The sequence below is a fragment of the Spermophilus citellus genome (assembly GCF_964194105.1).
Source record: "Spermophilus citellus genome assembly, chromosome: 2".
NCBI lineage: Eukaryota > Metazoa > Chordata > Mammalia > Rodentia > Sciuridae > Spermophilus > Spermophilus citellus.
The window spans coordinates 8,196,711-8,222,799 of record NC_138183.1 but is presented as its reverse complement, the minus strand read 5'-3'; the positions used below and the strand labels follow the sequence as shown (position 1 = coordinate 8,222,799).

The 26,089-nt window shown below is 49.6% G+C and overlaps 1 protein-coding gene and 1 pseudogene across 6 annotated transcripts in view; one reads left to right on the top strand and one right to left on the bottom strand.

Moving 5' to 3' along the window:
- Positions 1-26,089, top strand: part of LRSAM1 (leucine rich repeat and sterile alpha motif containing 1) — a 52,802-nt gene that overhangs the window by 355 nt on the left and 26,358 nt on the right. For 2 of the 5 annotated variants that reach the window (XM_081280826.1, XM_081280830.1), the window contains exons 2-18: positions 125-263; positions 1,831-1,959; positions 2,300-2,356; positions 2,884-2,928; positions 3,902-3,979; positions 6,051-6,119; positions 8,217-8,301; positions 9,150-9,271; positions 12,273-12,363; positions 14,127-14,257; positions 15,576-15,605; positions 15,966-16,088; positions 16,405-16,544; positions 17,401-17,445; positions 20,369-20,439; positions 23,899-23,998; positions 25,306-25,393. In XM_081280826.1, the coding sequence (XP_081136952.1) occupies positions 1,888-1,959; positions 2,300-2,356; positions 2,884-2,928; positions 3,902-3,979; positions 6,051-6,119; positions 8,217-8,301; positions 9,150-9,271; positions 12,273-12,363; positions 14,127-14,257; positions 15,576-15,605; positions 15,966-16,088; positions 16,405-16,544; positions 17,401-17,445; positions 20,369-20,439; positions 23,899-23,998; positions 25,306-25,393 (1,347 nt within the window). In that variant the 5' untranslated portion in view covers positions 125-263; positions 1,831-1,887. The remainder of the gene's footprint in view (positions 1-124; positions 264-1,830; positions 1,960-2,299; positions 2,357-2,883; positions 2,929-3,901; positions 3,980-6,050; positions 6,120-8,216; positions 8,302-9,149; positions 9,272-12,272; positions 12,364-14,126; positions 14,258-15,575; positions 15,606-15,965; positions 16,089-16,404; positions 16,545-17,400; positions 17,446-20,368; positions 20,440-23,898; positions 23,999-25,305; positions 25,394-26,089) is intronic. The other 3 variants (XM_081280827.1, XM_081280828.1, XM_081280829.1) reach the window with 3 other exon arrangements.
- Positions 10,278-10,894, bottom strand: LOC308631430 (large ribosomal subunit protein eL18-like; annotated as a pseudogene). The gene has a single exon. The product of its transcript is annotated as a large ribosomal subunit protein eL18-like (transcript).

The window sequence follows — 26,089 nt, the reverse complement described above, 5'->3', positions numbered from 1 at the left end:
GTAATCCAATCTATTCGGGTCTAAATCCAGTCTGACTCTTTCTGAGACTCTGCGGTTCCCAGAGTCTCAGACTTCGTCATCCTAGTCTGCATGACTTTCTGAGGTTCTGAGTTTCGGTCCCCAGTTCCTGTGTTTGCAGAAGACCACCAGCTCCGTGCTGGGTGGTCTGCAACCCCGCGTCCATGACCAGGCCTTTTGAGTGATCCGCCTGCCTTCGGGTCCTCCCAAGGGACCTTTGGGGATTTCTCCATCCACAAAGCCAGGTTAGCCAGTCCCAGTCCAGCCAGGGAAGGATGGGTGTGGTTCTCCCCATCTGGACCGGACTTCGGGGAGGATAGACATCAGAAGCAGATTGAAAGGAGCTGATTTGGGATGGATTGGGGAGCCATATGGCATTGGGAAGGAGGTCAGGAGGGCTGGACATCCTCTAGAGGGTGAGGGGTAGCCGGTCATCAGGGAGCAAAAGAGTAAGTGCTGGTCATTTGGGAGGATTGGAGAAGGGCTGTTTTTAGATCATTTCTCATTTTTACAGGCAGGTGGGTGACAAGAGGGCTCTGAGCTGGCTCTGCAGGCCTGGCAGAGCCACTTCTGACAGCCCACGCCCAGGGATGGAATCCACCCTCTGAGGACTGGTTGTGTCTTCTTTGGTTGCACTGTTTCCCTTCTTCCTAGCTCTTGTAGTAGTCCCTTATTCAGTGTCACCCATACAGTGCTTTGTAGAGTCCACTTAGGGAGCGATTATACTGCCGGGTACTGTGCTGTGGGCATCACATACATTAATCATTGGGTCCTCACAGCCCCCCCCCCCATGTTAATAACATTATTACTCACACTTTACACATGAGGACACTGAGACTCCGAGAGGTGAACCAAATTGACACACTTGGTGGGTGGTTTGATCTTGGACTCAAACCCAGTAATATTTCATCTCAAAGGCCATGATGTGAACCATCCAGTTCCCTGGGCGATTGTTTCCTAGGCCTTGCTGTCACTTATCCAACATTGATGATCGCAGATAGGAGCAGGTTTCAAGGCTGGGTTTGCTGCAGTCAGGCTGAATAACCAGATCACTGCACTTAGTGAGCATTGGTTTCCACACCATAAACAGTGCTGGGATGAGAATCAAATAGAACAACTGTCACAACCATGAAGGTGGTAAGGTGCATGAGGATTGTTGGATTTTTTTTTTTTTGGTGTTTTTTTTTTTTTAACTTTTTGTTACTGAGAGGATTGAACCCTAGAGGTGGTCTACCACTGAGTTACATTCCCAGCCCTTTTTAGTTTTTATTTTGAGACAGAGTCTTGCTGAGTTGTCCAAGCTGGCCTTGAACTTGCAATTCTCCTACCTCAGACTCCTGAGTTGCTGGGAATATAGGTGTGTGCCACCATGCCCAGCTCTGAGGATTGCTTTTTAACTTTTACTTAACTCACAGATCTCTTTGGTGATGATGTAGTTGAGCTCCCCAAGTCATGGCTGATTTAGTTGGGTGTTGCTGATGCTACTCTGAGGCCTAGAGGAACCTGAGGAAACTCCCCTAAGGCAGAGGGGAGAGGGGATCCAGAATGGAGAAGGACCAACATCTCACAGTGGGTCAGTGGCAAACGGAGGCCTGAACCCAGGTGACCTGGCCTGCCTTTGTGCTCTTTTCACCCCATCCTGCTCCTTATTTTTTCATCCAAAGTATTGAGCTGTACTGTGTAGGCTCAGAGTACTGATGACTAAGGGAGACACAGCCCTCCCTGCCTAGAGCTTACAGTCCAGCAGCCAACTGCAAGCTCTGTTACTATGCCGCCTGGCCTGAGAGTCAGGGGCTATAACGAATTCCCCAGGCCCTGACTTGTCTTCTACGACCAGTGTCCTAAAGATTTCCCTGGGAAAAAGGAAAGATGCCACTCTTCTTCCGGAAGCGGAAACCCAGCGAGGAAGCGAGGAAACGCCTAGAGTACCAGATGTGCCTGGTGAGGGAAAGCGGGTTTCCTCCAACTCCTTCTCAGCTCCTCCTCTGCCCAGTGGAACAGGGCTCTGTCTGCCCCAAGCCACCTCCCATCTTCCCTACCAACCCCTGCACTTCCCCTTGGACTGAGCATACTCATTCCTTGTTGACTTCTCTTCCCTGCTGGACCTCAAACTCTGGGGAAGCAGAGATCACACACAGGATGGACTGGTGGAATCAGACTGTGCTGTGTCCCTTGCAGCTCCTTAATTCTATGTTTCTTTGCCTGATTTGTCCATTCCATAAGAGTGTTTTGTTTGCATGCTTTTTAAAAAACTCTTTTAAAAATTATTTTTTTTTCTTAGGCCAAAGAAGCTGGGGCAGATGACATTCTTGACATCTCTAAATGTGAGCTCTCAGAGGTAAACTGAGGGTAGTGTAAGGGATGTGGATTTGATTTATCCTGTGTTCTTTTATTGCATGTTCCCCAGGAAATACAGATTTGGAAGAGGGCTTAAAAACAAAAACAAAACAAACAAACAAACAAAAACAGAAGTACTAGTCAAGAGATCTTTCCTTAGATTCTATTCTTGTCCAAAAGAATTGAGATGATCCTTTGGACATAACAGTCAAGAACTCTAGTTAGAAAATGTACCCACAGAGTTCTCAAATGTTGGAAAAGTCAGGATTCTTCAAAAAAAAAAGACAGGGTTCCTGATGGGAACTGGATGGGCAAGATAGGACAAGGCCCCTCCTGCCCACTGATTGGGAGAGGACTGACCTCGTCCCCAGCATTCTTCTTCCCCAGCCCTCCCCTGGTGGACTGCTCTTCTCAGCAGATTTTGTCTTGCTCCCCTCTGCCTGCCTCTCCCTCAAGTCAATGCCCTACAGAGAACAAATGAAAACTTGGCAGAAGGGGAGGCTCTTACTCTTCTTTATCTTGTCTTAGATCCCATTTGGGGCTTTTGCAACATGCAAAGTTCTACAGAAGAAGGTGAGCTGATTCTTTATTTTCAGAGAATTGCTTACTACATGTTTGCTTGTCTGAAAGCATGTGGGATTTTAGGTGCTATCTTCCTCACCCAGACAGGTGCCGAAGATACCTTCTCTCAGGCTCTCACCCTGTTGGTCACAGTTAGGACAGCAGGCTTTGGGGTTGGATAGCCCTGGGGGTCTCGTGGCTCTGCCTTCACTAGCTCTATGACTTTTGTAACTTCCTTAAACTCTTACATCTCAACTTCTTCATCTGTGAAATGAGGGTATTCGTAGTTCTACTCTCCCAGAGATATTGTAAGAACTGAAGGAATAGTAGGTAGAGGGATATAATTCCTGTCACATACTAAACACTTATTAACCCCAGTGATAATAACAACAGAAACTGCACCCATTTTGCTCTGGCCATACAAGGGAGTTTAGGAGGGGAATGAATGATTTTTCAGAAGTGCAGTGCAGCTTTAGCAAATTTGGGTGCAGGGGGCACATCTCTAAGTGATGTATCTAAATGAACTAAGTAAAAAGTGCTCCCGCCCAAGAGCGTCATGAGCTCCTTGCCCCTGGAAGTATTCAACCAGAAGTCAACGCCCGACACAAATAGCAACATATGACAGGCCACACACTCACTGGGTGCCCATCCTGGGCTGAGGACTTTTTATCATCACAGCAGCCCTCCGAGGAAAGTACTTTATTATTCTCTGTTTTCCAGGAAGACACTGAAGCTGAGAAAGGTTAAAATCAGGACAGCTGATCCCTTCTCAGAATTAGATCTCTAAATTCCAGATCTTAACTCCATATGATTCCACATTCAGAAGTCCCATGACACTAACAGCATCCCCATTGCATGTCTGGGCAAGTAGAGATACCCAGGGGACAGCAGGGCTTCTGGGCATCTTGTGCCACACTCCACTTGCCTTTGGCTTTCCCCTGCTGCTCTTTCCTGCCTGACTCTTCCTCCACTCTTTGCCTCACAGGTGTTGATTGTGCACACGAACCACCTCACTTCTCTGCTTCCCAAATCCTGCAGCCTCCTGAGCCTCGCAACCATCAAGGTACTGGGGCCCCCTCCAGTGTCATAGACTCTATATTGTGTTCCAGGTAGCAGTTGGATTTCTGTTAAAGGTTATGCTATATATTTTTGTTGCTATTGTTGTTTTGGTGGTACTGGGGATTGAACCCCCAGGGGCACTCTACCACTGAGCTACATCCCCAGCCCTTTTTATTTTGAGACAGGGTCTTGCTAAGTTGCTGAGGCTGTTCTTGAACTTGCAATCCTCTTGCCTCTGGCTCCTGAGTCACTGGGATTACAGGCATGCACCACCACCCCTGGCTCCAGATGGTCCTAATATAATAAATGGTCAATCTGGGATTTGATCAGCCTGCTTTACTGGGCACTTCTGTGCACTGTCCAGGGGGTAGAGTGACAAAGATAGTCAAACTAGGTGATTTACATGCTAAGTAAAAAACTAAATCCTAGATTTGTTGCAAGTAAAATAGCAGACAGTGTGGACACAGATGGCCTCAAATAAGACGGAGGGACATCCAGGGTATTGTATGATCAACATGTGAAAATCCCTCCTAACTGTGGGCCCCTCCCGGACAGGGGCTGGGGTGTCATCACAGCATATGCAAGATATCACCCAGGATTGTTCTGCATGAATGTGAACTTGTGAGAGTTAGTGTACACACTGAGAGAAAAGACTGGCATCTCAGACATCAAGTGTTCTTCACGGTCAACTCTGGGTTGCAGATTGGGGATAGTTTTTATACTTCTTTTTTATCTTGATCCAGCATGTTTTGTTTTTTTTTTTGTTGTTGTTGTTGTTGTTGTGCAGATTGGGGATAGTTTTTACACTTCTTTTTTATCTTGATCCAGCATGTTTTGTTGTTGTTGTTGTTGTTGTTTGTGTGTGTGTGTGTGTGTGTGTGTGTTTTATGGAGCTGGGGATTAAACCCAAGGCCAAGCATGTGCTCTACTGCTCAGCTTCTTCCCCAGATGATGAATTATTTTGTATTCAGAAAAAAAAGAGAACATTTAATCCTGGTGATTAAATGTGATTCCAGCAACTCAGGAGGTTGAGGCAGGAAGATCGAAAGTTCAAGACCAGTTTGGGCAAATTAGTAAGCCCCTGTCTCAAAATAAAAAGTAAAAAGGGAGGGCTGGGGTTGTGGCTCAATGGTAGAGCACTTGCCTGGCATGTGTGAGGCATTGGGTTCAATTCTCAGCACCACATATAAATAAATGAATGAAATAAATATTTAAAAAAATAAGTAAAAAGGGATTGGGATGTAGCTCAGTGATAGTGTGCCCCTAAATTCAATCCCCAGGAATTAGTAGGCCAGGCACAGAGGCACATGCCTGTAATCCTAGCAACTCAAGAGATTCAGGCAGAAGGATCACAAGTTTAAGGCCAGCCTAGGCACTTTAGCAAGACCTTCTCTCAAAAATAAAATAAAGGACTGGGGATATAGCTCAGTGGGTGGAGTGCTTGCTTCCCATGCACAAGACCTTGAGTTCAATCCCCACGAAAACAAAGAATAACAAAAATAAAATAAAAAGGGCTGGGGATGCAGTTCCAAGGTAGAGCACTCCTGAGTTCAATCCCCAGTACTTAAAAAAATTAGCAAATAGCAGTTAAGCAAAGAAAAGTTGGAGCAAGGGATGTCATTTGTGGTAGAGGGCTTGCCTAACATACCCAGGCCCAGGGTTCAAGCCCCAGCACCACAAAAATAAAGAAAGAAAAGGGAAGAAAACATACAGTTTTGCACTCTGGAGAACGATTATCACTATTTTATTGCATATTTGGTAGGGTTTTTTCCTGTGGGAATATTTTTGATGCTATGGAATGTTTTTACTTTTTAGCCTATAGATACACATACTGTTTTATATCATATTTTTGGCTTATCAATAAAAATTAAAACTTGATAAATAAAAGAAGGAAATGGCATAATCATTTGAAAAAGGGAATGAGATAGTATTGCTGGATGTTGAGTGGGGCAGAGAGGGTCAGGTGCTGGTGGCTGCAACACCAGAGGCTTGAGTGGCCCCTGTCATCTAGCTGCTCTGAGCCTGGAATCCTGGGGCTTTCTCAGTGGGTGTCTGAGAGGTGTCTTCCTCTTCAGGTTCTGGATCTCCACAACAATCAGCTGGCAGCCCTTCCTGAGGACATAGGGCAGCTGGGAGCCCTGCAGGTAAGACTGTGGGAAACAGAAACCCACTTCCCATGGTGGAATGTTCTGGGTGTGCTCTTGCCAATAGAAGCAGGCTGCACTTGGTCCTGGTGCCACCCTTGCTGTCTGGGCTGTGGCTATTTTTGACACCTGCTTTTTGGGACTTCATCTTGAGCTTCCACATCTTTTCAGAAAAAAAAGCACAGTCTACATCTGAAGAGCAATGGCTGCGCACTCTTAACTCACGTCCCACCGCTGCCTTGGCAGTAGCAGCCCTGCACTGATCGAGCACTCACTCTGTGCCAGTGCTGAGATAACTCCGCCCCCTGGCATTACCTGCCAGTGTTAGTGTTGCCCCTGCTCTACAGAGGAAGAAGTGGCTTCCATTGCACTGAGGCTGAAAATCTCTCTTTACCTCACCAGAAGATCCCAAATAGGCTGGAAGTGCAGTTCAGTGGTAGAGCTCCTGCTTAGCAGGTGCAAGGCCCTGGTTTCCATCTCCAGCACTGCAGAAAGAAGACCCATGCTATGGGACCCAGCTGTCCTTCTAGTCTCCTCTCCTTCTCTTCCTCCCTTTGCTTGCTGAAATCACCTCCTAATACCCTCTATTCTCTGTCCCCACCCCAGCAGGACCTCTCCTTCTGCTGAAGTGGTCCTTCCTGGGGCTGTCCGTGGGGCCTTCCTTCACCTATTAGCCCAAATGTCCCTGAATCCTCCCCAGCCTCCTAAGTGCATCCCCTCAGTCCTCTCTGTTCCCACCCTACTTATCTCCCCAAGGGCACTCTATAATTGCAGTCTCTAATCATAATTATGTATTCAGGTCTCACCTGTGGAATGTGATTTCTCTGAATGCTGCCCCTTTGCCTAGCTCACTGCCTGGCACATGGAAAACACCAAGGAACGGTTTCAATGAACAACCCCAACATGTGGGTGATGTCATCGCATTTTACATAAAAGAAAACAGAGGTCCAGAGAGATGACTGTGTCTGTAACTTGCCCAAGGTCACATAGAAAACATGTGGCAGAGCAGTAGTGATTGTCCCTACTTTGATCCACAGTATGTACTTGGCATAGGATCTTAAGGGACCTGCATTCCTTTTTTTTTTTTTCTTTAATTGGAGGTTGAACCTGGGGTGCTGCACCACTAAGCTACATCTTCAGCCTTTTTTATTTTTTACCTTGAGGCATGGTCTTACTAAGTTGCCAAGCCAGCCTGGAACTTGAAATCCTCTTGCCTCAGCCTCCTGAGGTGTTGGGATTGTAGGTGCCACCATGCCCAGTGGGACTTTTTTTTTTTTAAGGGGGGGGGAAGGGAGAGGATTTTTTAATATTTATTTTTTAGTTTTTGGCGGACACAATATCTTTGTTTGTATGTGGTGCTGAGGATCGAACCCGGGCCACACGCATGCCAGGTGAGCGCACTACCGCTTGAGCCACATCCCCAGCCCAACTTTTTTTTTTTAATATGTATGTTTTTGTAGAATTATGCATTTTCTGTCTTGTAACTTTTGGGTACCTGACTATAAAATGCAGACCTCCTTTAATTCATCAAATATTTATCTACCACGATCTTTTAAATGGCTACTTAGCTTTCCATTGCATAATTTTTAATGACTTCATAGTGTGGCATCCTGTTGGCCTCCTGACCTTGCCTCACAGGATCCTGGCGGGAGCAGGCTTTGGAAAAATCCATTAAGCCCAGCTCTAACCTCAGCACCACCAGTTCTGGCCTTGAGACCTCAGCCGACCACATCACGGTTTGTGGCTCAGTTTCCTTTCCTCAACACTGTGCTGCCTCACCCAGCCCAACTCTGATAGCCCTCCTTCCTGCCCCCTGCTTGGGCATTTTTGGTTAATACAAATGATGGAGCCTCAGCCGGGAGCAGGTTTTGGTCTTGGCCTTTCCTTCTGGGGCACCTGACTTCACCACTCTGAGCTTGGTTTTCCCATCTCTCTAATGGGATCGTAACAATCCACACCTTCCTCACTGGACAGGCAGAAGCAGGTCAAGGAAGGTGTTTACAGTGCCCAGAGGACACCTGGCCTAACGCAGGGGTGAGGGGACAGAGGTAGTCACTGTGTGTGTGACTTCTCATGTTATTTCTTTCTCTTTCTTAGGTATTAAATGTGGAAAGGAATCAATTGACTTATCTCCCACGCTCCATTGGGAACCTGATCCAGCTCCAGACCCTCAATGTGAAAGGTAGGGGACCAGGAAGGCTTGTCTATGTGACCCCCGGTCAGCTGTGGGTCAGCCCAGTCAGAATCCACAGGGGGCTCTGCCTGGAGCCACTGAACATGAAGATGACACTTAACCTGGACTGAGCTCCTGCTAGGTCTGTGTGTCCTATAGTAACCAGAGAGAAGGTGTCTGGAGGGTTCCCGTGACTCCTCAGAGTCAGCCAGTGGTGACAGCTACACTGAGACTTGGTCCTTCGTGTGTATAATGAGGAGTGGTGGGAAGAGAGAGGACTGCCTGGCTGAGGGTGATGGAGGCGCCATGACAGTGGTTCTGAGTGGCGTGTCACACCCACTGAATAGTGTGGTCTCCTGACGTTCCCTGAGGAGTCAGAGGGCAGCAGAGTTGACCGCAGCCTACAGATGAGGAAAGTGCCACTCAGAGAACAGTGATGTGCCCAAGAGCACCCAGTGAGGTGACAGTGAGCCAAGACTCTGATGCAGTCTAGCTCCAGCCCTGCCCCACCCCAGCTCCTCCACTTCCTCCGCAGCAGTCTGCACAGAAGCCTCAGCCTATCTAACGGTGGTGTCTGACAGCGATTGAAGATAATGGCGCCCCAGCTGTTGATCACTAACCATGGGACAGGCACTGGGCCCAGGACCTCACAGGCTTCATCTCATTGAATCCCTCTGGACTCCTGCAAGGCTAGATAGTGTCCTTGTCCCTGTCTCACAGATGAGGCCCGGAGAGGTAGTTAGTTGTCCACTGAGCTAGTCAGTGGTGGCAGAACCTCTCCATCCCTACCCCCACTGAGACCTGCAGTGTCAGGCAGGACTTTGGGGTGCTGAGCTCTGCCACTGGGGTCTCTCTAGACAACAAGCTGAAGGAGCTGCCGGACACCGTGGGGGAGCTTCGGAGCCTGCGTACTCTTGACATCAGTGAAAACGAGATTCAGAGATTGCCACAGATGCTGGCTCATGTCCGAACCCTGGAGGTAAGTGGGGAGCCATTCTCACGTGGGGTCCCCTTGGCATGCCCCATTCTGCCTGCCCCCATTCCCAAGGGTCTGTTCTGGTCACAAGGTGCCTGGTCCCAGAGGCCCCCGGCCATGGTCCTTAGGAGCTTACAGAGCCAGTGATATGTGGGCATTTGTAACAGTGTGACTTTTGCTACCATCATGGAGGCAGGAAAGCAGTCTAGAGTAGAGAAGAGGGAACGCTGAACCTGGAGGGGCTACACTTTAGGAAATCCATGGCATTCAAACTAGACCTTGGAGAGGAATGAGATTTTGTGATGTAGATGTGGACAACAGGAGCATTTGGCAGAGGGGCAGGGCAGGAGAGGCAAGAGGTGGGAAGCACAGGATACGGAACAGAGGAGGGGCCAAGTGGTTGGGAGTTGCTGGACCTGGGACCCCAGTCATCAGGAAGCTGGGAGGGAAGGCAGGGGCTGCAGGGGTGGGTTGGGGTCTGGGCTAAGCATGGCTGGGCAGAAACCAAACCTCATTGGAATGTCAGGTGGCAGGGGAAGGCAGGGGCCTCCTGGGACCCCGAGTGAGTCAGCTCAGGCTGGCATGACAAAGAACCATGGACTGGGAGCTGAAATGAAGAAATCTGTGTTCTCCCCATCCAGAGGCTACAAGCCCAAGGGCAGTGTTGACAGGGCTGGCTCCCCCTCAGCCTCTCCTCCTGGCTTGTCTGGAGCCTCTCCTTCCCGTGACTTCATGTCACCTTCCTTCTGTGCCTGTCTGTATCCAAATTTCCTCTAGTCATGTTGGATCAGGGTCCAGCCTTTCTCCAGAGCCACATTCTGAGGTACAGGGGTAGGGACCTCAACTGGCATACATGTGAGTTGGGGGACATAGTTCAGCCCACAACAGACACCAACTTAAGGAGCCCACTCCGAAGGTGAGCTCTTGTGGTCTGACAAGATGGCTCCATTCACCTGGAGCTTTCTAGAGCTAGTCACTTGACCTGTGTTAGCTCTGAATCCTCACAGAATTTTTTTTTCCAAATTTAAAGCTTCTTTATTAACAATAAATCCAGGGTTAGTTTTTGTAGCCTCGGCTGGCCCTCCGGCCTCTGGCACGCTCGAATTTCCTGCCCTTGGAGCGGACATAGGGTTTGGTGTGGCTGTGTGGGGTCCCAGGAGCCTTTCCAAAATGCCTGTACACCTCTTGGCCCTTGCGAGGACCAGAGAGCAGGACTGTGCCACGGCCCTTGGGGGAGTCCAGGGCCAGTTGGTCAAAGGTGAGGATCTTGCCCCCAGCCTTAAGGATGCGGCTGCAGGCTCAGCTGCTCACGCGCAGTGTGCACACCTTCAGTTTGGGCACCTCCTGAACACGAACGTCATCTGTTATGGTCCTCTCGACCACAGCTGTTTTGTTTTCTCGGCCAGGAAGCCGAGATGATCTCTCCGGATCATCCGGGAGAGGGAGAGAGGGGTCTATTGGTGCGACTCATGAACAATTTCTTCAGTACAACTCGGTTGAAGGTAGAATTAGTTCGTCTAGCCAGAAACAATACAGCTTGACCAACAGCCTTAGGTAGATGTCCTGGCTCTTGGGCTTCTTGCGTCGAACCTTTCGGTCCTTGTTGTGGTATATGTCGACTCCCATGATCGTGCCTAGAGCTCGGCCTAGTCCGGAAAGGGCTCACAGAATTTTTTTGAAGCAAATACTGTTATGGCACCTTGAAGATGAAGAAGCTGGGGCATGTACAGAGGTAGTCACTGTGTGTGTGACTTGCCCTGGAGTCTCGCAGTTAGCCATGGCAAGGTGGAACATAGGCTGCCTGAATCTGATGCCTGTGTTCCTCACCTTCATGCAGCTCTGTGTGTGGGTGACCAATCCACTCAGTGAGGACAGTCATGCTGAGCATCCCAGAGTCCCCTGATTCTGTCAGTCAGTCACCTCCCTGAAGCCAAACTGTCCGTTGTGGGGGGCAGGTAGCTCAGAGGGTGCAAAAGGAAGTGGCCCCCCTGGGTAGCTGGTGTCCTCACTGGTGGCTGGATTTGGAAAGCACAGGGTGCTCAGGGCAGGAGAGCACAGATTGTTCTCTGTGCTGTCCACGAGAACATTCTTCAAGGGTGGGGGTGTCGGTGTCTGTGCTGTCTCATCAGGCAGGCCACCGGTGGCTCTCGAGCACGTGCAGTGTAGCCAGTGTGCCCAAGGAACTAAATGATTTTATTGAACTTTAGTTAATTTATGATTAAATAGCCACTGCAGTAGACAACACAGTGCAGAGCATGTGTTCCCCGGGGATATCCTCAGACCTGTGGGGAGCTCTCTGGGCCTGGGGTGCGGCTCAGGGTGGAGCACTGCAGAAGCAGCTCTAGGAGGAGGGCCCCGTGGGCCCAATCCTTTAAAAAGAAGCTTTGGAGCTTTTCATTTTAAAAGTCATGTATATATTGTTAATATATATATAAATATATATTAATAATAAATATTTAAAAGATTTCACAACTAGGCATGGTGGCACACGCCTGTAATCCCAGTGGCTGAGGCAGGGGATTGCAAGTTCAAAGCACACCTCAGCAATTTAGTGAGGTCCTGAGCAACCTAGCAAGACCCTGACTCAAAATAAAAAATAAAAAGGGCTGAGGATGTGGCTCAGTGCTTAACACCCCTGGGTTCAATCCCTGGTACCAATTAAAAAAAAGGATTTCACATAGGCAGTATCCCATAATACCCCTGTTAGAGGAAACCACTTTGAGTTTGAGACAGACCCTCCACCCATGGCTTCTATCCCATACTAATGTCAGAGGTATAGTATAATTTTTAACAGAGTTGGAATCGCATTCTTGCCCATCCTATAATTCCTTTGGTCACTCACTTATGTATTTGTCCCTAAGAGAGCAAGAGAGCTTGCTGTGTGCCAGCACCACCCAGGTGTTGGAAGGGCTCCTGGCACACCTAGGCAGAGGGGGCAGGTGGCTTCCACTCCTGCTGGGTGGCAGGTGAGGCACACAGTAAGGACAGGCCCCTGTGTCTGCAGACGCTGAGTCTCGACGCTTCGTCCATGATCCACCCCCCACCGGAGGTGTGTGGTGCCGGCACCACCGCCATTCAGCAGTTCCTCTGCAAAGGTAAATTCAGGCTATCTGTCACCAGCAGCCACCCTGCACCAGCCCCGGGGTGGGGGATGGTGTCACTCTCCCTGCCTGCTCGGAGCTCAGGGTCTGTGATCACGGGCTGGCTTAGGAGGGAGCTCAGGGGTGCCCCTGGGTTGGGTTGGGACTAGTGAGGGGCCTGGCAGAGGAGGAGCCTGTGGAAGGCTCTTGAGGGGTGGGCGGAGGGCCTGAGGTGTGAGGAGGCCTGTGGGGCTGGAGCGGGGGAGCCCAGGGAGGAGAGGTGGGGAGGGGATGGAGGGGCCTGGCCAGTGTCCAAAGGAGACTGGATTTCACAAGGTCAGATTCGCTTTTTACAAAGATCACTCAGGCTACAGTGAGAAGGGATTAGAGGGGGCAAGAATGAATGGGGGACCAGTGAGGAGGCCACGGAGGTCATCCAGGGGAGAGAGGGTGGTGGGCTAGACTTGGTGGAAGGACAGGGCCGCAGAAGGAGCTAAACCTTGGAACGCCTGCGCTCCCAAGGTGGTGGTCCCCCGTTGGCCCTGTCACTGTGGGCCTTTCAGAGCACAGCTGAGACTCGCGCATGGGTCGTCCGACATCTGATGAAGGTGCCCTTGCGGAGCAGTGGGATTGGATGGTCTTTTTAATACCTGAGTGACTCTGGAACAGTGTGGGGACAGTGAACCCTGGGCTGGGCACAGCTCAGTGGTGAGGGCCTTGCCCGGCAGGTGAGCCCTGGGTTTCATCCCCAGCTCACAAAGAAAGAAGGAAAGAAAGAGAGGAAGAGGGAAAGAGAAAGGAAGAAGGGAAGGAAAAGCAAAGCCTGCTAATCAGGTGGATGAACAGCAGAGCTCATTGTTATTTTCATGTCACTTCCTTGGTTATTTGAATATTTGTATGTCTGCCTATTTTGGTATTTCTTGTCAACTACCTATTTGTGTCCTTCCAAGGGAGGGGATAATTCTGATTACACCAAAATGTGAAATTTGCTTTTCTCAAGCCGAGCACAATGGCACAGCCCTGTAATCCCAGCAACCTGGAAGGCTGAGGCAGTAGAATTGTAAGGTGAAGGCCAGCCCCAGCAAGACCCTGACTCAAATAAAAGTAATAAAAAAAGGCTGGAGGTATAGCTCAGTGGTCGAACTCCTCTGAGTTCAAGCCCTAATACTGCAACATAAATAAATAAAAAATAAAAACAATTTTTTTCTATTTTTTTGGTCTCAGATGGACACCAGCATCCAAGTTAAAAAGACCAGGTGTTGCAACCAGAATAGGTGCAATATATATTATAGACCCGTAATACGTAAAGAGCTCCTGGAAATCAGCAAGAAAAAGGCAAGCAATACAATGGAAAATGAGTATAGGATATGACCCCTTTCACATTATACAGAAGGAAGCTATCTATACAGGAGGGCCAGAGAAGGAAGGAGACTTGCCCAAGATCTTGCACACACAGGAAGTTATTAGTAAAGCTGGATTCTGGACCCAGTTTCTCTGCTTCTCTTGGGCTTTTCTACCACTTTGTTCTCACTTGGATGGAGAGGCAGATGACTTGCCCATTTACTCACTCAGCTGACACTAAGCACTTGCCCCATCCCAGGCCTGGAGGCTAGGACTAGTGGACAAGGTAGGGGGACCCCATCCAGGGAGAACGAGAGCAGTTTGGACTGAGCCTGGCAGTGTGGGCTGTGGGGGAGGAAGGAGAGAGGAGGGGAGCAAGGGATTTGGGAACAGACAACTTCAGGTCCCCCTGCCAGCTTGTGTCCCATCTCTTGCAGAGTCGGGGCTGGAATATTATCCCCCTTCTCAGTATCTGCTGCCAGTTCTGGAGCAAGATGGAGCTGAGAACTCCCGGGACAGTCCTGATGGGCCCCCAGACCGGTTCTCAAGGGAGGAGGTCAAGTGGCAGGTAAGGCAGGCCTGTCTGGTGGTGCTCACTGCCATGTGCCTGTGTTGGGGCTGCTAGGATGAGGGGATGATCAGAGCTGAAGCCCCCAGATTCCTCCATTAAACTAGAGCTTCCCTCCATTCAGACCAGCCTTTTTTTTTACAAGGCCTGTGATGGGCTTACCAACCATCAGCTGCTCAGGGATCTCTGTGTTTCCTGAACAAACCACACTCCTCCCTCCATCAGGGCCTTGAGCAAGTGGTTCCCTCTGTCTGGAATTCTCCCCACTCACCAGTTTATTGAGTCCTCTGAGAAGCACCAGCCCAAGTCAGTGTCCTGTTCTGTGTTCTCAAAGCACCCTGTGCATTTCCTTGGCAGCATTTAACACCGTGCTGAATTTAATGAAAGGGGTAAATAATTTTTCTACTGTCTTATCTGTCCTTGGGATGGGATCATGTCTGGATTGCTCCTTGTTGTCTTTCAACAAATTCTTCCTGACCACATACCACATGCCCCCCACCATGCCCTAGGTGTAGTGAAGGAGGCTGATGGGCACATAGGCCAGTACCAGTGACAGGTGGCCCTGCAGGATGCTCAGTAAGGACTTGCACTGCAGCCCGGGGGCACCTGCTCCTGGAGCAGCAGAAACTGTCTCCACCGTCGGCTTCCACAGCCCGGGCTCACAGACAGTTTTCTCTGCTGGCAGTGGTGGAGGACAGCACTGCAGGGAAGGGGAGCACAGCTGCCAGGGTTTGGCTTCACAGCTTCCAGTGATGCTTTGGTTGATTTCTGGTTGCCAGATGCCACCCTTCCCTGTCTCCGCTGCTGATGTAAATGCATTTGCAATTTTATATTTTTCGGACAGTTCAATGAAAGTTGGAGAGGGAAGAGATGACCATCTAGGAAACTTGTGCTAATCTGTACTTTGAGAAAGTATTTACAATATACATCCCATGCTCCAGGGCTCACTGATGTGGTCACCTGTTGGTGGACGCTGGTGTGGTTTAGTTTTCACTCTTCAACGATCCTGTAGGAACCTGTACATGCTCCTTCTGCATTTGCAAGTGCTTAGGTGGCCAGACAGGAGCTCTAGGTGCCACACACAGCCACGGGAAGTGTGTACCTTGTTTCATGGTCTTCTTTTGGAGCACCAGGCCTGCTCAGCGCTGCCTGCCCAGAGCTGTCTTGGCACCTCCCGGGCAGCCCCCCACCCATTCTGATGCAGCAGTCAGGTAGGCCAGGGTCCGCATGAGGCCAGGCCACCAGGGAGATTCTGGTACATGTGCTATTGAACACCCTAGCTGGGCCCTTCTCCTGACCTCTGTCTCTTCTCCCCCAGAACAGGTTCTCTGACTATGAGAAGAGGAAGGTAAGAAGATGCCTCTTTTCCTCGTCTCTGATGTGTTCACTAAAAATCTCAACTCCTGAGATATTTGAAGAAAGAGCTTATTCCTGGCTCTGATTCAAGGCTGAAGATGTGCTCTCCTCTCACGTGCATTGTCTCACTGCGTCCTCGTGCCTCCTCCAGTGGTGGCAGAGTATCCACTTGACAGATGAGACAGAAGCTCAGAGTGGGAAGCCAGACAGGTTCTAGACCACCAGGCCCTAGTGGACAGCTGGGTTGCTCAGCACTGACCTACAGCCCATGCTACTTAGCGCTGCCCCTGCTGCTGTGTCCTGGTGCCCACGGAGCCCATGCTGGCAGTCACCAGCATCTTTACTCCTGCAGGAACAGAAGATGCTGGAGAAGCTGGAATTTGAGCGGCGCCTGGACCTCGGACAGCGAGAGCATGCCCAGTTGCTTCAGCAGAGCAGCTGTCAGAAGGACGAGATCCTCCAGACAGTCAAGGAGGTGTGAGCAGCCCAGGCATCAGACTGTTGTCCCCAGCCAGTGGCCTTCTGACACAGGCCAAGGCCCCCCTGAGGTGGGAGGGCAGGGCGATTAGGCTCTCACATCTGCCCCGGTACCTGAAAGAGAAGGCCCTGACCCATCACCCAGGCCTCCTCAGGCACAAATGGGCACTCTAAGGTCCAGCAAGAGGGGAACCCCAAGTTCACACAGAGTAGACAGGCACGGTGGGGCAGGAAACCCAGTCTCCTAGCTCCAGTCAGAGCTGTTCCATGGCACATCAGGGTTTCACTCAGGACCTCTGCCTCCCGCCCCACAGGAGCAGTCTCGGCTGGAGCAGGGCCTGAGTGAGCGCCAGCGCTACCTGGACGCAGATCGGCAGCGTCTGCAGGAGCAGCTAAAGCAGACAGAGCAGAGCATCGCAAGTCGCATCCAGAAACTCCTGCAGGAGAACCAGAGGTCAGTCCTGGCCCTGCCTCTGGCCCGGAGCCCTTCTCCGCAGGATGCCCTTCGAGGTCCCAGAATGGAGGTCCAGTCCTCCCCACGGTCTGCACTCCTACCCACGTGCTCCTGCTAGGGGCTTCAATCCCCATCAACACACAGAAAAAGGAACCTTACCAAACACGTCGAGGTCTGAGTCCTTGTCATGGGACTTACACTGACTGGACCTATGGCCGTGGCAAGTGTTTCCCTGCTGGCCCCAGGTTTCCCCTCTGTAAAATGAGTGGCTCTTAGCAAGGTAGTCGAGATCTCGCCTGCTCCAGGATTTTGAGTTCCAAGGAGCCTTTTGCCTGAGGGCTTCACCCTGTAGTGAGATTTAGCTGAACAAATTCTGTCCTAGGTAGGAGCTCCTAAGAGCAGGTCTCGGTGGGGCTGGGGAGAAGGGGGACAGGTAGAGATTTCAAGAAGCTTGAGAATGTCTAGTTAGAGGGGAGATTGCAGGAAGAGTCCAGAAGCAGGCTTTCGCCTGTTTCCTGTCCCTCCAGGCTTCCTCTTCCTCATCCGGCTGCGCCTGGTGCTCCCTCACCTGTCAGTTACCAAGCACCTGAGTCCAGAAAGTGACCGCTTTGGGGAGCTCACTTCATGCTTATTTTCTCATTTACTTTTTACAAACATCCCAGGAAGTTTTTCACCTGTTTTCACAAGTGAGGACATCTGGGGCCTGGAGTGGCTTTACTGGCCTGGACACAGAGCTCCCAGGTGGCAGGGCTCAGAGGCAGGCACTGAGGCCCCTAGCATGGCCCGTGCAGTGAGGTGGGGCAGGGCTGCGGGAAAGGGCTGGTGACTGCAGGGACCGCTCTGGTTTTCTTCACAGGCAAAAGAAAAGTGCGGAGATCTTAAAGTCTCTGGAAAACGAAAGGTAAGCGTCCTTCCAGGGAGTGGAGCTCTGGGGAGGAATGTCTTTGTGAATCTCCAGGAGATTGTCCCAGAAAGTTTTCTTAAAGCTATAAAGAGATTCAGCTTGTTAGGATCAAATTAAGAAGAATTGCCATGCCAGGAGTGGCAGGACCCACCTGCAGTTCCAGCAATTGGGAGGCTGAGGCAGGAGGATCACAAGTCCAAGGCCAGCCTTGGCAACTTAGTGAGACCCGGTCTCAAAATAAAAAGGCCTAGAAATGTGACTCAGTGGTAGAGTGCTTGCCTCACATGTGCAAAGCTCTGGGTTCAATCCATAGTACTGTCAAAGTAAATAACTAGATCAAAAAATAAATTATCTGGGCTGGGGATGTGGCTCAAGCGGTAGCGCGCTCGCCTGGCATGCGTGCGGCCCGGGTTCGATCCTCAGCACCACATACCAACAAAGATGTTGTGTCCGCCAAGAACTAAAAAATAAATATTAAAAAAATTCTCTCTCTCTCTCTCTCTCTCTCTCTCTCTCTCTCTCTCTCTCTCCTCTCTCACTCTCTCTTTAAAAAAAAATAAAATAAAATAAATTATCACTACTTTCAAGTTCTTTAAAAAATTTAGAGACATGAATAGGATGGATACATAATGAATATTTCCAATATAAAAAAAAAGAACAAATCTACATTTATGGAAAGAAAAAGAAATAAAATACGTTTGTCCCTTTGTATCTGAGGGGGATTGGTTCCAGGACCATCTGCAGATACCAAAGCCCACTGATGCTCAAAGTCCCTTATGTAAAATGGCAAAGTATATGCATATAACCTACACACCTCCTCCTGTACACTTTATATTTATATAACTTATAATGTCTAATACAATGTCAATGCTGTTTAAATAGCTCTTATACTCTATTATTTAGGAAATAATGACAAGGAAAAATATGTACCTGTTCAGTATAGAGGCAGGTTTTTTTCAAACATTGTTGATCCACAGTAAATTGAATCCACAGATGTGGAACCCATGTATATGGAGGGCCAATTGTGTTCTTCACTAGGGAGAACAGTCATGTTGCTAAGTAGAAAAGTGGGAGGCTGTATTTAAAGAGGAATATACCAGTTATCATTTTAAAAAGACACTCTGACCAAGAGTGATTGTACATGCCTATAATCCCAGTGAGCTGGGAGGCTGAGAAAGGAGGATCACAAGTTCAAGGCTCACCTCAGCAAGTTAGCATGGTCCTAAGCAACTTAGCAAGACCTTGTCTCAAAATAAAAATAAAGTGGGCTGGGGATGTGGTAGAGCACCTCTTGGTTCAATTCCTAGAACCAAAAAAAAAAAAAGACACTCTGCACATATCTGTGTGCAGAAAGCATGTGGACCCATTCCCATGGTTACTACTTAATTTTTTTTGAGTCATGGGACTTACATATAGTGGCCTTCATTTTCTTCTCTGTGTTTTCTGAGTCGACTGTATTGGGGCACACCACTTTTGTAATTAGAAAAGATGATCGAGAGGAAGGACCAACTCCATCCTCCACCCCTCCCTGAGATGTCAATTCTGATCCCTCCTGGTTCTCTCGGGTCCTGCAATAGCAGCGAGGACTCTGAGCTGTCCTTGGAGGAGCCCTATCTCGCCCAGTCAGTCCAGACTTCTAGGCCCCCACTGCCTGGAAAGGCCTTCTGCAGGGTGCTTCCTGGGGCTACAGTAGCCACCTCCATGCTGCCAACCTCAGCTGGGGCTGGGGAGCTGGGCCGGTCCAAGCCAAGCAGTGTTGTGGCCAGTGGCATCATCTATTTGGCCCACACTGACCAAGAACCCCTGGTTCTGGGTGGGGCCGGGCCCAGAGTACAGCCCTCTACCAGATGCCACCTTCTCTTGAGCTGTCTATGGCCCTGGACAGCAGACAGAGCTGCTCAACCTATCCATGCCCTTGCAACTAAGTCCCAGCAGCAGGGAACAGGAAAGGATATTGATTTTTCCAAGCCACTCCTGCTAGTTGGGCATATGAAAAAGCACAGCAGGCATGTGTGCATGCATGTCACCTTGTTCATTTTCACTTGCTATATCATGGATGAATTTCCATGTCAAATCTGGTAATTTGTAATTGCTGAAGAATGTTCTATTGTGTGATTAAATCATAATTTATTTAATTAGCCCTCTGCCCACAAACCTTTGAGTTGCTTCCAGTTTTTTATAATTTCAAAAATTATGATGGTGAACAGACTCTCAGTGTACCCTTAGGTATTTATGTGACTTTTTTTTTTCTTTTGTTCTAGAGATTGAACCCAGAGCTTTGCATGATCTAGGCGATCACTCTATCACTGAGCTAGTGCCCCAGAACTTTTATTTTATTTTGAGACAGGCTCTCACTAAATCACCCAGGCTGGCCTTGAACTTGTGATCCTCCTACTCAGGCTTCCAAGTAGTTGGGATTATAGACAGGCACCATGGCACCAAGCTTTATATGATCATCTTTTTAGTGAAATCTGCAAATAACATTTAGATGGGTGCCAGCACACCTTCCCAAACATGTAGCCGGTTTGTGCTCTGAGCAGTGCACAGACGTGCCCATTTCTCCACCATCGTTGCCTGCAGCAGCAGCTCCTGGTTTTCTTAATCTCAACCAACCTGACAGGTGAATAGGTCTGACCTTCTTTGCCAGTGATGTTAAGCGTCTTCCCATGTTTGCTGGTTACTTGTAGTGAAGCACTGGCCCATTTTTCTAAGGGGATGTTCACCCTTTTACACAGGTGCTCTAGCTACAGGGCTGGAGTTAACAGGCCCCACAGGAGGAGGTGGTGATGTGGGCATTCAGGGAGCTCATCTGGGTTGGCTCTTCAGGGCAGGCTTCCTGGAGGAGGTGGTGCTCTTCTGGTGGGGTTCCCTGTTGGAAAAGTTGTTTGCCAAGTGAATGGATGGCTTTTTTTCCCCCTAGAATAAGAATGGAACAGTTGATGTCCATAACTCAGGAGGAGACAGAGAACCTGCGACAACGTGAGATCGCTGGTGAGTTCCGAGATGGGGAAGGTGAGGGCCCTAGAGAAGAGCATTTGGCCACCTGGGCCAGTGGATGGGCAGCCCTCTATGGCAGTCATGTGTGGAGAGCACTGAGTGTCAGCCCTCAAGAAAGGCAGGCAAGTCCAGCTCATGGAGATGGGGCTATGGGGCCAGGCTAGGCTTGGATTCAGAGTCTCAGCTTGGATAGCAGCTGTGACCTTGGGGGCATTACTGGTCCCTAACTTTTCTAAGCTTCAATTTTATTATCTATAATATGGGAAAATGCTATGACCTGGCAATCTCATAGGGTCATTAGGAGAGCCAGATGGGATCACACCTGGACCAAATGAGCCTTCCATAGGGCTGGCTTCCCTGTTTTTGAGAATCAGGGAACTGGGCTGGCCCCTCTGGAGTTCCTGGGTGCTGTGCCCTTTCCCATCATTCCTCAGGAATGGTCCTGGGCTCCACGTGGTACACGCTAATGAAGGGACCCCACCATGGCCCTGAGGACTTGTAGACGTGGGCTAAGGACAGCCAAGGAGGTGTTGCCTGTCCTTTGTTAAAATAAGAACTGATTCTATTGGGTGTCCCCGCCTCTGCAGCCTTTGTCAGGAGGCAGGCTTCCCGTGCACACTTGGTCAAGGCTGTCTGTGGGCTGGGCTCTGAGGCAAGCCCGTGGCATGCCTGTCGTCCCCCCACCACCTGTCAGGTCATTAGCATCTTGGTGTTAAAGGTCACTCCGTATCCACCATTTGTAAAAACAAAAATGTGGGGAAATTTCCAGAAGGATCTTCATCTAATTAACTGCACAGGGATGGGAACGTGTCTAGAGACTTTCGTTTTCCCCTATTCAAGCTTCCCTATTACTTAACTTTTTTAAAAAATGAGCATGTTTTATTTTTGGTTTTGTTTTATGCCTCATACTTGGCCTTGCATATGCTGTTAGGCCCCAACCCCTTATTATTTTTATAACTAAAAAAAAACTCAGTAAAAACAGCAAAAAGGCCCAGCAGAGTGATACTCACCTGTCATCCTAGTGACTCTGGAGGCTACAATAGGAGGACTACAAGTTGGAGGCCAGCCTAGGCAATTTGGCCACCCTCAGCAACAAAAGGGAGACCCCTCTCAAAAAATCAGAAGGTTGGGGCTGGGATTATGGCTCAGTGGTAGAGCACTCAACTTGCATGTGTGAAGCACTGGGTTCGATCCCCAGCACCACATATAAATAAATAAATAAAGGTATTGTGTCCATCTACAACTAAAAAAAATTTTTTTAAAAATCAGAAGATCTAGGGATGTGGCTCAGTGGTGAAGCAGCAGAAAAATAGCAAAAAGTTCTGGAAAGGTAGCACTTGAGTCAAGGGCACATGGTTTCAGGAGTCCCAAATATATTGTTCATGCCTTAAGATTGTACTTCTAAGATTACTTAGAGGATAATTAAATAATCAGATGTTCACAAAGATGTTTGAGCAAGAATATTTATTGAAGGATCATTTAATATTTTTTTTTAAAAAAAAGCACAAATGCATCCAAATAAAGAATTACCTAAATAAACTTTGGTGACCTACGTACGAGAGTCCTCTGCAGTCATGAGCATCACATCTAATTGACACAGGCAGATATTAATTAAAAAAATGAGAAGTGCTGTGTTTAATGTGATTCTCTTTCGATTCTTTCTATTATGGTAAAACGCTCTTCACATAACTTCACCATTTAACCACTGAAATGTGCAGTTCGGTGGCATTGATGTTCCCATCCTCTCCTCCGAGCCTCTCCAGTACGATTCCATCTTCCCCAAATGAAAATCTGTCCCATTTCGCGCTCACTCCCCATCCCGCTCCTCCAGCCCCCCATAAACACCCACCCTATTTCCTGGCGTCCGTCCGTCCGTTTGCCTCCTCTGGGGACTGGTGCAGTGCAACCCTTCGGTATTGTCCTCTTGTCTTTGCACTAACCATGAGGTCCTGAGGCGCATCACGCAGCAGCAGCTGTCAGAGTCGTCTTTGTTTTAAGGGTGGATGACACCCCACAGCATGCACGGGCCACACTGTTGGTGCATTTGTCCCTCTGTGAGCATGTGGGTTGGCCACTGTACAGATACCTCTTCACTTGAGTCCCAGCTTTTTTTTTTTTTAATGTTTTTTTTTAACTTGGTTATAGACCTTTATTTATTTATTTATATGTGGTGCTGAGGATCGAACCCAGTGCCTCACATGCCAGGCGAGCGCGCTACCGCTGAGCCATAGTCCCAGCCCCCCAGCTTTTAATTATTATATTTCTCCCCCTCCACCCACAGAGAGAAAGGGAGTTGGCCGGGGAAGGAGAAAGAGAGGGAGAGGGCTCTTTTATTTTATTATTCTGATACCAGGGATTAAACCTAAGGGCAAACCACTGAGCCACATCCCCAGCCTTTTTTATGTTCTATTTAGAGACAGGGTCTCACTGAGTTGCTTAGGGCCTGCTAAGTTACTGGGGCTGGCTTTGAACTTGTAATTCTCCTGTTTCAACCTCCTATTTTAATTTTTTAAATGCAAAAATATGCATTAAAAATCTGTTGGCACCAACCACGATAGCATACACCTGACATCTCAGCAACTCTGGAGGTTGAGGCAGGAGGATCACAAGTTCAAGACCAGGCTCTGTAACTTAGCAAAGCCCTGTCTCAAGATAAAAAATAAAAAGGGCTGGGTGTATAGCTCAGTGGTAAAGTGCTCCTAAGTTCTAACCCCAGTACCCCTCCAAATAAATCTACTGGAAGAATACATATCAAAATGTAGTGTTTCTTGGTGACAAGGTTATAGAAGGTTTGTGTGTGTGTGTTGGTGTTTTATGGTTGGTCCATCTTCCAAGCTCAGGTTACTCTTTTTTTTTTTTTTTCAAACAGCCCTTTTAATTTCATTTTATTTTGAGACAGGGTCTCACTAAATTGCTGAGGCTTGTCTCGAACTTATGATCCTCCTGTCACCCTTCCCAGTCTACACCATCATATATCTGGTTTGTGTTAGTTTTATAGTTAAAAAGAGAAGTTGGGCATGGTGGTGCACACCTGTAATTCTGCCTTGGGAGGCTGAGGCAGAAGGATCACAAGTTCAAAGCCAGCCTCAGCAACTTAGTGAGGCCCTAAGCAACTTACTGAAACCCTGTCTCTAAGTAACAATATAAAAGGGCCAGGATGGACTCAATGTTTAAGCAGTCCTGGGTTCCATTCCCAGCCATAAATAAATAAATAAATAGAAAGAAACTTCTTTTCTTGAGGGTACTGGGGATGGACCAGGGTCTCAGGCATGCTAGGCAAATGCTCTACCACAGAGCTACACCTCCTGCCCTGAGAGAGACCATTTTTATAGTGACTATCAGGCACATCAGTAGGTGGTGCCTCGAGTCCTGTCCTCTTGCAGCTTCATTCCTACCGGGGTCCCCAAGGGTAGCTACCCTCCCTCAGCACACCCCTTACCCCTCTGTCCGCAGCCGCCATGCAGCAGATGCTGACTGAGAGCTGTAAGAACCGGCTCATCCAGATGGCCTACGAGTCTCAGAGGCAGAGCCTGGTCCAGCAGGCCTGTTCCAGGTAAGGGGAGGAAGAGCATTCCCAGGCCAGGGCCTCGGGGGAGCTGGCGCAGGGCCCAGGACTCAGCAGAGAGCTGGGCACTGGATCCCCTGCCCTGGGCTGCCCCAGCTTTGGCCATGCTGTCCAGCACAAGTGGTGACCGGCCTTCCTGACTTTTATAGCTGGACCCCATGATTCAGGGTTGGGCGGTGATGCAATAATAACAGTCACACCCATTTCTTATGCACTGTCCCTGTGCCAAGCCAGAGGCTCGATGACTGATGGCATTAGCTTATCTGTGAGGGACTGTATTTTTATTAGTCCCATTTTACAGTCAAAGCTCAGGTTCCAAGAGACTAATGCAGGGAACAAGCCAGCAGGTGGCAGGCCAGGACTGGAGGCTGGCAGCAGGCAGCACGTGCTCTGGACTGGGCTGGCCTCGTCCAGTTCCTAGGGCTCATGAAGCCGGGATGTGCTGGAGGGGGAGAGTGATGGGGCTGTTTGTGTTGCTGGTCCCTCTGGGTCTGGGTCACCAAGCTCACCATAGCCCTGTGGGCTTGTCAAAGGTTCCAAAGGTGCCCGGGTGAGAAGAGCTCAGAGGGTGCTCGGCAGCCCCTGCTGCCCTGACTCACTCACCACCCTCCCCGGCCTTGTCTGTGCCAACCATCCCTGTGTCCCTGCAGATGCAGGAACCTCCCTCCTTTCTGGATGTGTGACATGGTTCGGGAGTACAAGATTCCTACCTGAGGAGTCTTGGTCCCTTCCTGAAAATTTCTCATCAGAAATTCCTAGTAGCTACTCGCAGATTGGTTAGAGGATTTGATGAGCATACAGTCCCCCACTTCAGGGTCTAATCAATAACTCAAAACCAAGACTGCATGGAGGCCAGGGCGTATGTGCGGTTGCAGGTTTTGTGCCAGAATCACCAGCCATGTTCCGGGGAGCTGAGAGCAGATGGCCAGGGCAACAGTGTCCAGGAAGGATGCTTTCCCTGTGGAGTGGCCTGCTGGGAGGTTGGAAGCTCTCTACCTGTAGGAGTGGTTGGGCAGAGCCCAGGTGTCCATTGCAGGGGCATCATGGAGGGGACTGCATGACTGGAGGGGTGAGAGGACCTGGGAGATTCTCTGCCAGCTCCTGGCTCCAGCACCTCCCTTCTGGGACCATGCAGTTTGGACAAACTGTGTGCCCAGCCAGGGGCATGGCCCCAGCAGGGTACTCCATGGGTATTGGTCGGTGAATGAATGGTATCTCATCTCCTCCAAGGTGTGTGCACATAATAGGTACTCAGGAAATGTTCAGAGTTAACAAATGTGCTGTCTTTCTGGCAGCATGGCCGAAATGGATGAGCGGTTCCAGCAGATCCTGTCATGGCAGCAGATGGATCAGAACAAAGCCATCAGCCAGATCCTGCAGGAGGTGAGCCCTGGCTTGGGGCATGAGGGCAGAGGTGACAGGAGTGCCCAGGTCCCCTAAGCCGGACAGTGTGTAAGACAGGAGACTCTGTGACCTTGGAGATGTCCAGAGGGGCAGGGAGAGGCCTCTGGAACATGGTCTTCTGGTCACCAAATCTAAAGAAGCACCCCTCCCCGGGGCACCTCCCCGTCCTCCCCCATCCTGTATACGGGGCTCATCCTAAGGCCTCACAGGGTGAGAGGTAATGGTGTCCATGGAGCCCTCAGGACAGCGTGGTGAGACCCGCCCCCTTCACACTCCCAGCTACTTCGTCCCCCTCCTTAGCTGGGCCCAGAGCAGACGGAGCACCACCCACCACCTGCCCTGCGGTCTGCAGCATTTCCCTGTAGCCCGCGCTCTCCCCGCCCGGCCTGGCCAGGCCACCTTCCCTTCCCCCTTTCTCTCTAACCCAGTCTCTTCGTTTTCCTAATAGCGTGACCTGATGTTTGTGAGACAGGGCTGAGGAGGGTCTTGTTCCCAGGGCAGACATCTGCCTCTGGTTAAGGAGGGGCTCAGGAGCTCAGTAGACTTGGCTCGTCCCCACGGCCCGGCCGCAGAGGCTCGCAGGCCAGCCACTGCTGTAGAAATCGGTGCAAGGTGCAGGAAGAGCGCGGAGCAGGGTACCAGCCCATGGGAAGCCCTTAACGTTAGGATTTTAAA